Source organism: Pinus tabuliformis, chromosome 5_1, assembly GCF_031772625.1.
Source record: "Pinus tabuliformis cultivar Carrire ecotype Pingquan chromosome 5_1, CPIR1, whole genome shotgun sequence".
NCBI classification, from domain to species: Eukaryota; Viridiplantae; Streptophyta; class Pinopsida; order Pinales; family Pinaceae; genus Pinus; species Pinus tabuliformis.
Genome location: NC_142305.1, coordinates 53,241,415 through 53,259,601, shown reverse-complemented (window position 1 = coordinate 53,259,601; position 18,187 = coordinate 53,241,415). Strand labels below are relative to the sequence as shown.

General features: G+C 40.3%; 1 protein-coding gene across 3 annotated transcripts in view; it reads right to left on the bottom strand.

The window, feature by feature from the left end:
- Positions 1 to 18,187, bottom strand: part of LOC149163417 (uncharacterized) — a 153,281-nt gene that overhangs the window by 59,116 nt on the left and 75,978 nt on the right. For all 3 annotated transcript variants that reach the window (XM_089431696.1, XM_089431697.1, XM_089431698.1), the window contains 2 exons: positions 13,351 to 13,419; positions 12,787 to 13,135 (listed from right to left, as the gene is read on the bottom strand). In XM_089431696.1, coding sequence (XP_089287822.1) covers positions 12,787 to 13,135; positions 13,351 to 13,419 — 418 coding nt within the window. The remainder of the gene's footprint in view (positions 1 to 12,786; positions 13,136 to 13,350; positions 13,420 to 18,187) is intronic.

The window sequence follows — 18,187 nt, the reverse complement described above, 5'->3', positions numbered from 1 at the left end:
TGAGAAATTGAACCAGTGGTCTGATGAGCAGTGAGGAGGTAGCAAGTACGGAACCATGAGACGGAAGATCAGTGAGGCAAAAAAGGCAGACACAGGGCCAGAGGGAGCCACGCAGAGGCAACAGACGCTGACGTTAGGTTCAGAAGAAGTGCTGAAGAATTTGTCTATTTGTGGGTAAGTCAGCTTGTCACCCTGTTGTACTAGAAAATTTCTACCCTATTGTACTAGAAAATTGTTGAATAATAAAATCCTCCTTTGCTACACTGGTTTTCCACATTGGGTTTTTACGGGGACGTTAGTCCAAAATATCTATGTCAATGTGTTAATTCTTGTGCATATGTTTGTTTCTGTATTACGATGTGATATCTGCAACAATATTTATTTTAATGTTTATTGAAGTGATTTCATGAATAACTTATGGTTGAATAAGTAGGAAAAGTAAATCAGTTACTGCAGTGATAGAATTTTCACAAAATCTAGTCATTTTCACTTTGGACCAAGACGTTTTCCACTTGGAGGGGATCTCCTCTCATTTTTTCTATAAATTGAGCTCTAAGTTCCTTATTGTAAGGATCAGATTGTTAGATCAAGCTCTTGGTTAAGCACAACTCTACTGGAATTTTGTACTAGGATTTTTCTGAGCTAATAAAAAAAGGACTTTGGGGCACATGCTTTGTGGTGTTATTCTTCTACATCTATGGTAAAAAAATTCTAATTTATTTGCTCTTAATGCTCTAAAACAATTGGATCTATAATTTGTTAGTATTCATATGCCATTTCTTGGATTAATTTATGCAAGTTACCTTGTGTAATTTTTTGGATTAGAGAAACACTCTAGATCTAGAAGCGCTAGTGGGTTTTCGGTTGAACCCTAGTCTTCTTTTTCATTGTGCTATCTAATCCCTTGTGGATCTAACAATATTTTTGGAAGTGTGTAGAGATCTATTTTTTGAATCAGATCTTGAGCGTTGGGTAAGTATTCGGTTGAACGAACCAACTCTCAAGGGATAGAAGTGGAAGAACCCACTTTGATTTCTCTCAAGGACTTATCAAGCGAATTTTTAAAGGGAGTTTCCTTGCCATAGCTTGAGAACATCATATACTTTAGGATCTATTTTTCCATTAATGCGCGCTTTTACTGAATATTCTAGCTATTTTAGAGCTTATTTCTTACTTGCACAAGAGCAGGGGTGTCCTCGTACTCTTGTTGCTTGCAAATTTGTAAACTTTTGTATATATTCTTAACCCTTTTTGTATATAAATCACATATTCCTCTTGTATATATTTGGATCTCCTTTTCTACGCTTTTGTGGATCTGAAGGAGGATCGTTTGGCTTGGAGAATTATCTTCAAAGTTTTTGTAGGTGGATGCTTGAAGATCAAAGGACACAAACAATCCTTTTTTAAGCCTAAACCTACCCTTATTCGTGGATCAAGCCATCATTATTCAACTCTTATCCCTTGCGTAGATCTTCTTTCCAGAGGCTAGATGGCTAGTGTTTGAAAGCAAATTTGAACAGATTTCACACTTGAGGCTTGGAAAAATCAAGATCTATTTTCTGAGGCCTTTTCCTCCTATTGGTTGCTAGCAAATAGAGGGTTTTCTCTCCCTTTTATGGGCATTTGTTCCTTCTCTTGGACATCAAAGGCTCAAGCAAAAAAAAAATTGAGGGATACAAATTGATCATTGAAGGAATTTCTCATTGTAATTTCACCATAATCATTGTAAATAATTTCTATTTCTCTCTTGTATCTTAAGGAAGGGTGCTTACTATTGGAGCTCTATCATTGTGAATCCTCCTTAAAGATCCATAGCCCTCATTTCTCTCTAAGAGGGTTTCAATTGTAAAAATAATAAAAGAGAATTTTCTTTGAGGGAGCTTGGGATTTTTCCCCTTAGTATCCCACCTCCTCATTTGGAAGGAGGATCTCTTTGATGGTTGTTGACTAACTTTGTTCATTTTGCATTTGTTAGATTAGTTCATTTTCTTGCTTATTGCATCCTCTAATTCTAGTATCAAGCTCTCATTTTGCAAGTAGTTTCAATCACCTGTCATCTACTTGCTTTTGTGTTCATTGAGTAATTTCATTAATCACTTGTCTAATTTGCACTTACATTGAAGTAGTTTTAGCTTCTTGATCTAATTCTTGATTTAATTGTTATTTGCTTCATTAAGTAAATCAAATTTGCTTCATTGGTCATTTGACACTCTAAACGCAATTTATTAATCAATTAGTTTGATCATATAAGTGGAATGGTATTTGTTAATTGATATTTATAAGACATCTCACATTTAAAGCATTTTATTTTAATTGTCAAATCTCACTTGAAGCAATTGTATTAACTTGGTGTCTAATTTGCATTTCAGATCTCTCTAAAATTTACCTCCAAGCATAAGCTTGGTTGATAGATATTTAGGACACTTCCTCAACTATCATTCAATCTTCCTAAATTTTGAATTTGGAGCAAAGGCTAAAACATGTGACCTCGCAATTAACATGTGGTCGATTCCCTTGTAGGAATGAAGGCACATGAGTTGTACTGAAGTCCTAGGTGGGTATCGTAAATGAGGTTTTTGCCTCCTCACTCTAGCTTTCTTGCAATCACCTAATGTTGATTTGGGGTAGCATCGGATGTGCTCTAGCCATGAAAATTGGAGAGGTTAAAGCACATGAGATCTCCAAGACCCAAAAATGGTTTGGACAAATTGTACCTGGTTTGGAAGACATTAAAATAAATAATATTTTTAATGGAGTTCCTAAGTCTAAACTTATGAAAAATAAAATATTAATGGGTATTAATATAAAACTAGGTTAGAAGGTTCTAAAAGTCATGGATCAAGCCAAATCTAATCTTAGCCGTTGATTAGAGATTTAATCTCAGTCGTTGAAGGACCAACTAAAAAAGTATAAGAAGAGGCTTGAGGGTCAATTGGAGAACACACCCGAGTGATCGGTCATTCATTTTGCTTGAGTGGGGTTGCCAAGCAAAGTTGAATTAGTGATCAGCAGCGAGGGGCAATGAGTACGAGGCAGAGAGGCAGAGACAGTACTGGGAGACCAGCGCAGAAGCAGAGAGAGCGAGAGCAGCAGCCAGTCTAAACTACGCAGAGGCCAGAGGGACTACGTCATCCACGCAAAGGCTGTTGGAGTGACGCAGAGGGTCCCAGAGGCTACGCAGTGCCTCAGAGGACTGACACAGAGGGTCCTGGGGCTGACGCAGGTCAACAGGAGGCTGATGCAGAGGCCAAAAAGGCCAGCGCTGAGCTTCAATTGTGCTGGAGAGGGTTTCGTGGGACAAGTTTTCTGAATACTTGTTTCTGAATATAGAGGTATTGTTGTCGTGTATTTTTTACTCTGTCGGGTGAGCTGGTCAAGCACCCAGTTGTACTCAAATAGACTGCATAATAATATAACCCTCTGAATAGTTGCACTGGTTTTCCCGCATTGGGTTTTTCTGGGGACATTTGTCCAAAAACAACGATGTCACTTGTGTGCTTGTTTTCTTTCAGTTGATGATCTGTAGATGTTGTGGTTGTTTATTTCGGTATTTAAATGATTAAATAACTTGTTCGAATTTAAACATGTAGAAGAAATAAACCAACAGAACACAGATTAATTTTCTAACGGATAGACTTAGAAAATTCAACATGGTATCGGAGCGTGGTTTCAGATCACAGGAAAACTGAAAGCATCAACTTGAGCAGAGCATTTGTAGCAGATTCGGTTGTCCCAAGTGACAGAGCTAATCCTTGCAGAAAGCGACAGAGGAAGGAATGACACAGAGGGACTGCGTCATCAGTCTGGGCCAGAGAGAGGCAGCGCAAAGGCTGATGAGGGCAGAAACAGGCTCACGCAGAGCCATGCAGAGGCCATGTGGGATGACGCAGTTGGTTGAGGGAGTTGTTTTGTCGGTGTCAGGATTGCGCAGAGCCAAGAGGCTCAATCCTTCAGTTGCTGAGGCATAGGAGGTTGTGGGTAGTTTTCGGAGCAAAGCTAGTGGGGTATTGTGGTTAGAACAGTACCTAACAGGGCAAGACCAAAGTAGAGGAAGTTGTTGCCGAGGCAAATTTCTAGCCAAGGAATCTAGATCAATGTTGCAATTGCACAGACAATCGGAGAGGAGCAACTTGACGGTTGGCAAAAGGATTTCCAAGAGGGAAATCGAGACTCAGAGGGAGTCCAGAAGAGAACTTCCGGACGGAAGTAGAGAGACTCAGCAGGAGTCGAACCGAGAACTTCCAAGCGGGAAGTAGAGAGACTCGGAGGAGTCGACAAAAGAGCAGCGAGATGGTCGCGAATGGGCTGAGAGATCAGGACAGGCTGGACGGAGCGTCCAACTTTGTGGTCTGGAAGTCCAGGATCTTGTTCATTCTAGACAGACATCGTATCAAGGGCTTCGCCTTAAGCGTGATGGCTATTCTAGTTGAGCCGGTAGTTGATGAAAGGTACGAGGAGGCAATAATGAAGGCAAAGTGCATCATCCTTGATGGGGTCAAGGATCATGTGGTACCACATATTGCCGAAAAGGAAACGACAAAGGAGATGTGGAACACTTTGAAGACATTATACCAGCATACTTCCGTGCAGAGGAAGACGCTCTTAGAGAATCAGCTAAGGTCATACTAGATGCAGAAGGGAGAGCAGATAGATGTCTTCCTCGGTCGGTTGAAGGAGATTCATGACCAGCTAACTTCCATAGGGGCCACGCTGGATCAGAAGTTGATGGTAAGGACCGCACTGAACGCAGTCTCTGAGGATTGGGAGACATTTGTCCAGAGCATACTAGGTAGGACGAGTCTTCCGGATTGGGAAGAACTGTGGGCGGCTCTTCGTCAAGAAGAGATCAAACGGCTGACCAAGGCGGGAAGTAGCGGCAAAGGGATCAGGATCAAGGAGGAAGAAGAGGATGTGGCTCTAGCATCTGCGAGAAAGCAAGAGAAGAGGAAGAAGAAGGACCTCTCCAAGGTCAAGTGCTTCCATTGTGGGGAACTGGGTCACTATGCGAACCAGTGTCCGAGGAAGAAGAGTAAGGGAGAGGCTTCTAACTCGAAGGCAGCACCAGCGAGGACGGAGAAAGAAGTCGAGGAGGATGACGATTGTGCCATGAGTGCTCATGTTCCACTTGGGAAGATGTGGGGTGACATCGAGTTGTAGTCAGGAGAACTTCAGATGATGAGGGGCAAGATCCTTGAGGTACCCAACCTCTTGCATTATACCTTGCTATAGGAGCCCCGAATAGGAGTAGCAGGACTGGCGGAAGTAGGTAGAGACGAATGCGGATGAAACGGCAAAGAGTGCTACAATGCAGGAGTCCCCCGACAGCGCAAGGCTAGCAGGCTGCAACAGTGCAAGAGGCACGGGAGTTTTGCACCAGTGCAGGATGGCACAAAGAGGTGTGCAACAATGTGATATATAGGGAGTTGTTGCAGCAACGCAGAGGTCAGTAGAGGGAGCACTTGTTAGCGGCAGAGGGAGCTTCAACATCGAGAGTGTTTCTAGCCTGACAGGGATGTCAGAAGTTGGGTGGATCAGTTACTTACTTCTCAGTAACTGAGTTGCAGTGTAGTAGCAGTATGCAATAGCACGATGCAGCATGATGAGAGGGAGATGCAGTGCAGATGCAGTGTTGGGAGGATGGACCAGCAGCAGCATGAATGCAGAGGAAGTTGTCGTACAGATGCAGCAGTGGCAGTGGCAGTCGCAGGGCCATGGGCAGCAGTACAGGATGCAGCAGTGCAGAGGATGTTGGGCGGGGAGGCCTAGCATCAACACAGGTACCGGTGTCGAATAATCAAGTTGATGCTTAGTATGGAGTATTACTAGAGCACAATCCTTGCTAAGAGGGAGTGTTGATTTGGGGTAGCATCAGATGTGCCCTAGCCATGAAAATTGGTGGAGAGGCTAAAGCACATGAGATCTCCAAGACCCAGAAATGGTTTGAACAGATTGTACCCGAATTGGGAGATATTAAAATAATTAATATTTTTAATGGAGTTCCTAAGTCTAAACTTAGGAAAAATAAAATATTAATGGGTATTAATATAAAACTCGGTTAGAAGGTTCCGAAAGTCATGGATCAAGCCAAACCTAATCTTAGCAGTTGATTAAAGATTTAATCTCGGCCGTTGAAGGACCAATGAGAAAAGTATAAAAAGAGGCTTGAGTGTCAATTGGAGAACACACCAGAGTGATCAGTCATACATTTTGCTAGAGCGGGGTTGCTAAGCAAAGTTGAACCAGTGATCAGCAGCAAAGGGCAGTGAGTACGAGGCAGAGAGGCAGAGACAGTACTAGGAGACCAGCGCAAAAGCAAAGAGAGCGAGAGCAGCAGCTAGTCAAGGCTACGCAGAGCCCAACAGAGACAATGCAGAGGCTGTTGGAGTGACGCAGAGGGTCCCAGAGGCTGCGCAGTGCCTCAGAGGGTTGACGCAAAGGGTCCTGGGGCTAACATAGGTCAGCAGGAGGCTAACGCAGAGGCCAGAAGGGCCAGCGCTAAGCTTCAGTTGTGCCAGAGAGGGTTTCGTGGGACAGGTTTTCTGAATACCTGTTTCCGAATATAGAGGTATTGTTGCCGTGTATTTTTCTCTGTCAGGAGAGTCAGTTAGGCACCCAGTTGTACTCAGATAGACTGCATAATAATATAACCCTCTAAACAACTGCATCGGTTTTCCCGCATTGGGTTTTTTCGGGGACATTTGTCCAAAAACAACGGTGTCACTTGTGTGCTTATTTTCTTTCAATTGATGATCTGTAGATGTTGTGACTGTCTTGTGTTTATTTCGGTATTTAAATGTATTAAATAACTTGTTCGAATTTAAAAAAGTAGAAGAAATAAACCAGCAGAATAGAGATTAATTTTCTAATGGATAGACTTAGAAAATTCAACACCTCAATCCTTACCAAGTTGAAGGAATTGAGGGGAAGTCACACCTTAGAATAGGCATTTAATAAAATTTACCAAGACCACCCTTAATTTCACACATTCACATATAACCTTGCTCATTTTGCACACAATTGGTTATTGTACAACTTGGTTGTGAGCTTATCATTTACTTGCAAGAATTTCATATTCTTGTACTTGTTGATTTCATTTTTATGTGCTTACTGCTAATTGTCCTTTAAAAACGGCCGTTTCGATACCGAAACAGCCGAGTTGATCCGAGCCGATACCTTCAACCATGACTCGGCCTTTGAAACGGTACGTTTGGCCGAGTCAGCGATGACTCGACCGAGTCATTCAATGACTCGGCCAAGTCATGGCTGACTCAGCCAACTCGGCCGTTTCCGTTATGACTCGGCCGAGTCACAAAAAGACGACCCAGAACACGTTAAACAGCGATTTAATATTTTTTTAATGGATTTTTAAGGTGATTTCTGATTGGTTTGGACTCCAAGGTGTTATATGAATTTGCTAAATGTCATTTGGGGTCCATTTCCCCCTCCCAAACCCTATTTAACACACTCAAATGCTCTCTACTATTGATATGTTATTCAAATTTCATGGTAATGTTAAATTCTTAAAGTAAAAGTGACATTCTCCTTAATCTTCATTTTCATCCTTTTACTTAAATTTTTAACATTACCATGAAATGACTCAGGATGTTTGAGAGTGGTTTCGGCCTCATTGGATTTCATATGGAGAAAGTAGAATTTTAGATTTCATTCAAAATCCAGCAGACTTATCAGTTTTTCAGGATTTCAGGATTGGAGGATTGCAATGTTTCCATTGAATTTTGTCATGTATTAGGGTATGGAACTCGTATTTAATCAAGAGCACCAATCCCTCTATGTACCTTGATGTTAGTGACATTGGTTGTCGAACTCCTCTGGGATTCGCTCCCAAACCAGGAGCTTCTGAAAATGTCACTCACGCTCCCAATTTCGCTCCTGCTCCCAAGTAACACAAAGAAGAGAAACCGTTTGGATCAAAAACGGTTAAATGATCTAGTCTATGTCCAATACAACCTCCGGCTCAGACGAAACCATTTGTTGAACAAAAGACCTGATTCAGATCCCATTGTGTTGGAAGACATTGTTCCAACATCAGATTGGGTAGTGGAGAATCGTCCAGCAGAGTTTGATCTTGATGAGGATCTTGATTTAGATTTAGATATCGAGACATCAATTGAACTTGAACATGCTGTTCAGTTGAATGCAGATCCCAATCCACCAGCCTCAGTCTCACAGCCAGCAAGGACTCCAATTGTAGGTGCTTCCTCTGCTCAGCCACGACAAAAGCACAATCGCATATCTACTCTATCTCAGGCTCAGCTTGCATCTGCTGCAGTTGCACAGCCTGCTAGTGGTACCACTTCTATAGTTGCAGTTGGAGATGATGATGAGGAGGAGGAGCCATGGACCCCCTGTCTGACTCTGATGATGATCCAAAGATTGATCGACATGATCTTGGCTCCTCTAGCAGTAGCTACTAGCCAGTAGCTGTAGTACTAGTATTGGAGTCTGGTCACAGTTTACTTTTGTTGTAGAGGCCATTTCTAGCCTCCTTGGTTATGTGTTTTTTGTTTTGAGTCTTTGATCATGTATGACAGTTGACTATGTATTGCCATTGGGTACCATTTTGATATAATGGATTGGTTCATGAGCCTACTTTGATCATATGTTGTCTTCCATCTATATTATAATGTTGTGTTTGGAAACATGAATGAAAATCTCTAAAATTATGTTTAAAATCTTTAAAATTATGTTTTTTTATAAAAAAAATAAATATTTAATGTATTTTTTACAACGACCGAGTCATTGAAATCGAGCCGGCCGAGTCATTACCGTTTCGGAGTCGAAGTCGGAGTCAATCCTCGGCCGAGTCGGAGTCGGAGTCGGAGTCGGAGTCAATCCTCGGCCGAGTCGGAGTCGGAGTCGGAGTTTTAAAACTATGGTTATATCATAATTGAGCATCTTTCATTTAAGTACAAGTAGTATCCTATTGCAAGGTTTAGTTACATCTTGTTGCTCGTATCTCACATTGGTATATGATTTATTGTGTTTTTGATTCACTAACACTTGTTTTGCAGCTTGTTATTCTTGTAACTTGAAAATCATATCTCATTTCCAAGGAGTGTGATTTCTCTTGAGCAAATCTCTTGCAAGTTATATTTAAAGGCACTGGTCTCTCACAATTTGTCTTGCAAGATATTTTGTTGAATTAATTTAATCCATATTGTTAATATTTATATGCTCATAAACATTTGTACTTGCTAAATCAAACTCTAATTTCATTTCAAGTTATATTGAATGGTGATTGTCTTGCTAACCATCTCCTAGAACTTGTTATCTCTAGCAAGTCTTCCTTTAGAATCTTCCTTTGGGACCACCCCGCTTAGTTTAGCTAGGAGAGAGCTTAAACGGAGAGAGTTGGGGTCAGGTGACAGCCCCTTCTCCGAGCGTTGCCACAAAACACACACCTTGTGGGGTTGAGGATTTTCCCACATTCCTAGGTGTGCAATTTCGTGGACAACAGATCCCAAATGTGGGTTCGTGTCACAAATTTGGGTCTCATGGGTCTCCAAGTGATAAAATCTATCTCTACTCCAACGTTAAGGGCACTAAAGATGGTGCTACCCCTCCTATGTTTCAAGGCATGAGACAAACCTCATCTAGGCCCTAGATCATCCCATGAATAATAGGGCAAATGCAGGATCTTTGTGGGTGTTGAAGGTGCCCATGGTTAGGAATGATGCTCTACAATTGTCTGAAGTCCCATGGCTCTCAACGCATCACTTGTGGGTGTCAATATGTCCCTCTAGAGGACCTGGACCCCAGTTAAGTTGCCTCAGCCTATAGATGGAACAAGCTACCAATTACACACAATATTCATTGTTGTGACTTTCATCTTCAAGTACATTAATCATTATTGCATCTAAATGAACCAAGCTTGAAAGATATGGACACAATAACACTTCATATGTGGCTTCTCTTCCAAAATTGGGGCCTTGGTCACGTAATGGTGTTACCTCCCTAGGTAGGAGTGGCTAATAGACGATCCTATTAGGCATCCCCAACCCCCAAAGGAAAGTGACATGTCCTCAGTCCACCCTTCAATTGATAAGTGTTATATGACTAATGATGGAACGGATGTGGAAAGGCCTCCACGACCAAGTGCCATGGTCAAGGGGACCATCTATGATGGAATACCTCATCCTAGGTGTATAGATGTGAGGAGGGAGCAATTGTGTATGCATGAGGTACCTCGGCCTTTGTTTTTCCACCCCTCTATATTTGTCTTTAACTATTTCTTTATTTTTCCTTGCATTACGGCTTGTAGCTCGAGGAATGAGAGCTTGCTTTGTATGATGTATAACAGTTATTACCCCCTTTAGAATGGGGCAATTTGTTTCCCATCAAGGGTTGGAATATGCAACGGTTCCTTGTCTTCTATGGGACAGGGCAACAATAGCCCATGAACTAGGTGTTGGCCATATGATAGAGTTAGAGCTCATGTTTGGTTTTTGCCCACGCGTTAACTTAGAAGTCCCGACAATCTTTTGCATTTTGATTTTTCTTTTGTTTTTCTTGTGGCCAACATATGCTCTTTTCCTTTTCTTTTAGTTGCATCAACCTCCCAAGGTGCATTTATAGGCCCTACCCAAGGTATGAGGATGTGTGTATGCCAAATCCCGATGAACCAGTGGTCAGTTGACCCCAAGAAGAGAGGTGGATTAAGGGCTCATAATATAAGACAGAAAGTGGTATGGAATAGGGATAGATGGGACTATGTTATCTCAATCATGGCTTCCCAAGTAGTGTCCCTTCCCAAAGCCATGGGTCGTTAGGGGAGGTCCCACTGGACTACGATAGATGATTAACTCCCCATTTAAGGTGAGGGAACGAGACTACGGCCAAGACCCTTCTTTCTTCCGAGTTCCCCATAATCCATCCCAAAATACCCAAATACAAACAAGCATAAGTGCCTGATTGAATAATGAATAAAGTACCTTTTGACCAGAAGCCCACCTTCCAACATGTGCTCTTGACAAATGGGTGAGGAAACATATGACTAATGCAGATGGCAAAGATATGAATGGAAAATTGCATCGGCTACAAAGTGGCTCTCAGGGGCTGCTGGCTACAGGCTGGAAGACATGAATAGGAGGAAAGCTTCCCCTATGGGTCACCCACTTTTGGTGGCTGACATTCCCAATTTTTTTCTTCCATCTATCCCGTTGTAAGAGCTTATTACACAGTTCTCCAAACATCATGTCAACATCTGAATCGATGATGTCCAGGGACTCTATGAAGTGCTTATAAGCATGTGATAAGTTGTTCAGTATTATTATCACAATGTCCTCTTCTTCCATCTTCCAATCAATGACCTCCAATTGTTCTCGAGTGTCCTTGATCCTGAGTAAGTGCTCCTGTAATGATGCACCTCATTCATTGTCATCAAAAATAGCATGTTCTTTAAGAAGAAGGTTCTGTCCTTGTCAAAAATCTCATGTAGGTCTTTCAAATGCTTCCAAAACAAAGTGTTCCCGAATTGAACCTCTAAAAGCATCTCATATGTCCATATAATTGTACAACTTGAGAAACATCACTGCTTATCTGTCTAGCCCATCAAACTTGTCCTAGTCTTTACCCACAATAGTGGGTCGGATATCCATGCTGAGAAGGATATCTGACAAACATCTGTACTCAAAAATGACTAGCATACATTGCTTCCACATATTATAGTTCTTCCCAAAGAACTTTTGGTTGCCTTATAGCATGATGTTGGGCAATAAAGCCATAGACACTATTTAAGAGTGTAGAAAGAAGATGGCTCTAAATAGCTTAGCAGCCATGTACCAATGAGGAACATGCAGAGTTGTGAAAAATCTGCCCCAAATCAGCCCAAAAATACTCAGATCTGCATATTAATAGCTGAAAAATTCACAAATTTAGATAAATCTGCCCTCAAACAACTCAAAAACAATAGATTTGCTAATAACCAGCATCAAAACAATCAATTTCTCCTTCGATGTGGTGAAAAATAATAAATCAGCAACTAAAACTACCAGATCTGCAAATTTGAGCACCAATATAGAAAAAAACAGCATCAATCTGCTTCCAATTCGACTACACTGTCAAGGAAACTGAGAAATAAGATCTTCTGGGCCATAAATCAAAATTGGCTCTAATACCATATTACAAAAACTGAGAACATAAAGAAACCAAGAGAACTTGAAAGAGTTCATTATTTTAAGTGAATTGTGAGAAAGCAAAAGCTTTTTATATAGGTTACAATGGAGTCGAGTCAATCCACTTTATGAATGTGGGATAGACCAAAATACACACTAAAGTGAAACAAAACATAAAATAAACTAATGGCCAATTGACTTTATTAATGCCTAAATCTAGTACCTAATCAACCATTATTAAACTTACATTTCCTTTAATAATATTTAGTGTCCATTTTTTTAAAGATATGCACAAAAATAGGAGAAGTTTGCGAGCTCTAAAACAGTGCAAAAAGCCATGCATGTGCAAGAAAATCTTGAAAACTATTTTAAAATCAACCTCTACTTTAGAAAAAGCATAGGGAATTTATACTTTATAGATTTTAAAGCAATTTTGAAACACTTTTGTACTATAAATGCATATCTTGTTCTGCAGAAAATCATGAAAGTGAATGAGATTCTTATTTCAACTGTGTGCCTTGTCTTATGCATGTGTGCCCCGGATAAATGGAAAAGTCACTCTCATGAAAGAAATATACTTAACATAGGATATCCCAAATATTAGTAAATTTAATAATCATAAAGAAAAAAAATAGCAAAGACTGATTCCAACCTGAAAGTTCCTCTGATACCTCAGCCGGACTGTTAACATCTGTAACATCGAAATATCCACTGGGCCTTTCAGTGGTAGTTCCCTTCCTTATTTTCATTGGATCATATGGAGATGCACTAGACCAGTCTGCATGGTCTCCACTGCTGGCTAGAGTTGCACCAGAGACAAAGTCTGATCTTCCAGACTCGAACCGAGATCTTCCCCAAGTAGCCCTTCTTGATGATCTCTTAAAGGAAGGACCAGACTTTATTTTTACCACAGGTTTTCGTTCACGCTCCACTTCAACCCCTTCAGGATCACATCTTAAAGCTTGAAAAGTTTTCCTTGCTAGTTCTTGTATAGAGCGGGCCTGGAGCAAGGAATCAATGACAAAGAGCTAAAGAGCAACTAAAGAGCTGAAGTTATGATATAAGGGCTATGTCTTAGTTTCAGTAACTGCAATTCAGCATAGTACAAATTACATACTAAGTACAAAATTGATATCCGATAAACATCAAAAAGTTTTCATCCACTTTTGTGTATCAATGATAAATACCCAAGCCAGATTCAAGTGTCATCAGTTACCTGTCTGTAGTAGACGGTACTAGAGGCATTGTAGGACATTGCATTGCTACACACCAACAAAACATCCTTCTGCAAAAATGAAGAGAATTTTGAAATTCAGACAGCTGGTGAATGAATGAATGACTGTAGCACTTTATTGAGAGAAAAAAGGAAAAATGTATATCAAGATCATCCACATCTATCAGCTTAGTTTCAACTTCCAATTTTTCTTCAAATTAAAGGATCATAGATTTATCATGGACCAGGCTTGTAAAAGCAACCCATCATGATCATAGAGTATGTCAGGGAAACATGTACTTCTAACCCAAACTATGACAAAATTATGCCAATCCTACACAGACAAATGTGGAAGCATGCAAAAAGAAAAAGATTCAAATCTTGAATACAGGAAATCAACAAGGAGAAAGAAAATCCAAGGTTATGGATTAATATGATCATTAAAATCTCAAAAAAAATTCATGTTCTCATGGAACAAATGTTGGCATGTCTCCTCATCGTCAATGTTTAAGTAGACATATACTTATTAATATGGGCCCAACCAAAATAGAGACAGGATAGATTTATTTATATATTGAGAATATGTTGTGTCCATGCAACCTACAATGAGTTACAACCCCAATCCTCCAAATATAGAATCATCCCCACAAAGGGCTTTAGTTCTTAACCTGCTCAAAGTAAGCCCTCTAAACTATTTTAAGATAAATCACACTCCCATCGAACACAATCATGCTGAGGGAAATTTTAGTGGCTGTACTGTGCCATTTAGCTATTTTCCCATTTTTACCCATAAATGTTCGCTGATTAAGATAACAGATTTTTATCAATTTTGATGAAATTAATAATAATAATACCTTTAAAGCAAATTGATCCGTATTTCATCGAATATATCAAAACATAGAATATTATTCGTTTTGATAAAAAGAAAACTTGCAAAAGCTAAACATTCTAAGAATATCAAGTTTGCCAAGATTTTGACATGCAACTATAAAAACATGATCACTTCTAACGATTATCCCTAAAGGGGAATACAAGCATTTAGCAGCCAGTATTTTACTGCCCATGAGATCATTATCCACAAATTTGTCATAAAACTAAAGATATAAAAAAATGCAAGCACCCGTCTACAGTTACGATAAAATATAACGAGCATAATATGTTAAACAATGATGATTAAAACCTTATCTGAAAGACCTGAACCCTCTGCAGCCCAAAAAGTCCTCATGAGAATAAATCTTGATTCCTATAAAAGATAATCCTAAACATCAATGATCCACTAAAAATAAGACTTGTACGAAAGAAACATACCATTATAAATGAAACTCATCCTAGGAATCTTCACAAGAAAGGCTGAACACATCTTCCCTAAGAGAGAGAAATCAAAAATGAAAAGAAGAAGATCACAATAAGAAAAGTTAGGATGTATTCAGATTACTTTTCATCTTGCTGGCTTATCAAATTCCAGTTACAACTCATTTGAATACAAAGCCAAGATAAGCAAGTGTCACAACCAATATGGTTCACCAATTAAATATCCAAAATACTTCAAATATAAAGAAATCCATTTAGGATAAAATAATATAAATTGAATGAACTTATGAAAAATGGTATGATCAGATTACAAATAAGGACCCTATATATATACCTAGGCTAGAGTGTCATTTCATTAAGAGTTCCTAGGATGTATCTTCACTAATTATTAATTATTATTTATCATTTAATGATATTTATATTTATATTATACATTGTCTTCCCATTTAGAAAGGATCTGTCCTCAAAGCATATTTATGCAAGGGTTTGACATCTTTTTTCCTGGCCTGTAATGTATTTGCATCATTCTTGTTCTGGGAGCTGTCATAGTTCATGATATGAACCTCTGAGTGTTGAGCAAAATTGCTGAACTGTAAAAGGATCTAAATATCCTAATTCAATCCTTTGGGGAATGTTGCACTTACATGATGAACTGTTATCATGAGACTTAATTGTGTTGCCATTGTTACCCACCAAAAGTGGGTACCCCTAGGAGAGCTTTTCTCCTAATCATCTTCTTCCAGCCAGTAGTCGGCAACCCCTGACAGCCACTTTGTAGCTGATGTGATGTGTCACTTTATCTCTGCCACCTGCATTAGTCATTTGTTTTATCACACATTTTCCAAGAGCACATGTTAGAAGGTGGGCAATCCAACACAAAAGGTATGTAATTCATTGTGCAATCGGGTGCTTATGTTTGTTTCTCATTTGGGCAATTTGGCATGGATTATTGGGTGACTCGGAAGAAAGAAGGCCTTTGATCGTAGTTTTGTTCCTTCACCTTAAATGGGGGGTTAATCTTCAATCCTAGTCTAGTGCGATCTCCCCTATTGGCCCATGGCTTTAGGAAGAGCACTACTTGGGAAACCCCGATTTAGGTAGCATGGTCTTGTTTTCTCGTTCCATATTTATCACTTCCCTCCGCACATTACGATCCATATTCACTATTTCCCCTCTCCGAATCCACATGAGCATTGGGTTCACAGAGTGTTGGCACACCCCCTCCCCTTGTCCACATATCTGGGTCAAGCCTAGAAACATTGCACAGGATGTTGATGCAGCTAAAAAAAAGTTAAAAGCATATCATGGCCACAAGCAAGGAACAAAAGAAAAAGAAAATCATAAAATGCAAAAAGATGGTCAGGGCATAAAATTTAGCACGTGACTAAAATCCAAGCATGAGCTCTACCCTTTATCATTATGGCCATCACCCTGGTTCCTAGGGCCAATGATTGCCCCATCACATCATAAGAGGAACCCATGCACGTCCCAACCCCTGGTAATAATTGTTGTACATCATTCACAGCATGCTTTCATTTCCTAGAGCTTCGGGCGGTAATACAAAGAAAGATCAAGAAAAAGTAAAAGGCGAATAAAGAGGGGTGGAAAAACAAAGGTTGGAACTTGGAGATAACTTAGGCAACCACGATTGCTCCCTCCTCACATTTGTACATCCAATATGTGGACTGCCTCATTATTTCTACCCCTTTTCCCATGGCATTTGGCCCAAAGACCCCTTCATCCCCATTCCATACCATCGTTATTCATATGCCACCTATTGATTAAAGGATGCACCAGGGACATGTATTTCCCTTTAGGGGTTGGGAACACCTAATAGGGTCGTTTATTAGCCACTCCTACCTAGGGAGGTAACACTATTACGTGATCAAAGCCCCGAATTTGAAAGAGAAGCCCCATATGAAGTCTCAATTTTCCCTTGATTAACAAGCTTGGTTCGCTTAGATACACTAACGATTAATTGTACCTAATGGTGAAGATGCAGCACTGGACATTGTGTGTGATTAGCAAGTGGATTTCATCATGGATTGGGCAACTTAACTAGGGCACAGGTCCACTACAGGAGCATTATGACACCCTACAAGTGAAGTTTTGAGATCCATGGGACTCCTATCACTTGCAGAACATCATGCCATTCCATGGGCACCTACAACACCCCAGCAATCTGCACTTTTCCCCACATTATTCATGCGATGATGCACTTGGACCAGCATGCCCCAAACCGGATTAGCAGTATACACGAATTTTGGCAGATAATCTGACGCCCAGATGAGGTTTGTTTCACCCCTTGAGATATGGGAGGGATAGCACCATCCTCTAAGCCCTTAACGTTGGAGCGTAACCAGCTTATTCTATCACCAAGAGACCCATGAGACCCATTTTCTACCCCAAACACAAAACTATGGTCCACAAGATGATTTGCATGAAGATTTAGGGGCCAACCCCTAGATCCAGATTTTGGAGCCTGTTACTGCTCAATCTAGCAAGGGCCCTAGGAGGAGTACCTAACGGAAAACTACTAGACTCTGAAACTGGATTCATTGTTTGAGGGCCACGGGTCCAAATCCATTGAATCGGATTCGATTCGACCTAATTCGTGTCCAAATGGGACACGATCGAATCCGGATCGTGTCCTGTTCGGACACAACATGTCACGAAATCTAGACACAAATCCAGCAAACCAAGACTCGTGCGGCCATTAAAGGGCAGAAATGCCTATAATTTTTATCATTTTGTGTCATTTATTTTGCAATAGGTGAGCTGTGGGTTTGTTGTTGGGAGTTTGGAGAAAGGAGCCAAGAGTTTGGAGCATTTTCAAGGAGATTCAAGGAACTGGTAAGTGCATTTCCTCTCTATCTTTTTGCATTTGTACTATAGCAATTTGTATATGCATTTCTTTTACAAACTTGTGCATGTTTTGTTTGTTTTTTTACAGTATTCATGGCTCAATCAAGGGCAGCAGGTAGGAGGCAAAGGAAGGGGAAGAATGTCCCCATTGGAGATGCCCCTCTTCCCCCAATTTCATCAGAGTCTGTTGCAAGTAATGTTGAGGGAAGAATTCCTCCTAAAGGTAACATTGAGAAATATCCATTGTGGAAATATGTCACAAGAGAGGACGGGCCAAGCAGCAAGGGGAAGGGATGAGGCAATGTGAATTGGAGATGCAACTTTTGCCACAATACTTTCACAAGCACATATTTTCATGTGAAAGGCCATTTGTTGGCTTTACCAGGTTGTGGAGTTCGAGCTTGTACACAAGTTCCTTTACCAAAGAACAAAGAAATGGAAAAAGAGTTCACTGTTGGTATGGCAAATGTGGCTGCAAAATCAAAAAAAACCAAGAATGATGACCCCCGTCCGTTTTTGAGGAAAGGCAGGAACAAATTTCCATTTGAGAGTTCTATTGGGGGACAAGCAGCAAAAAGAATGGCAATTTCACTTAGTCCAATGGACAAGATTTTTCAAAAAGAGAAATGGGAAGAGCTTGATCTCACCATTGCCTTTTTTTCTA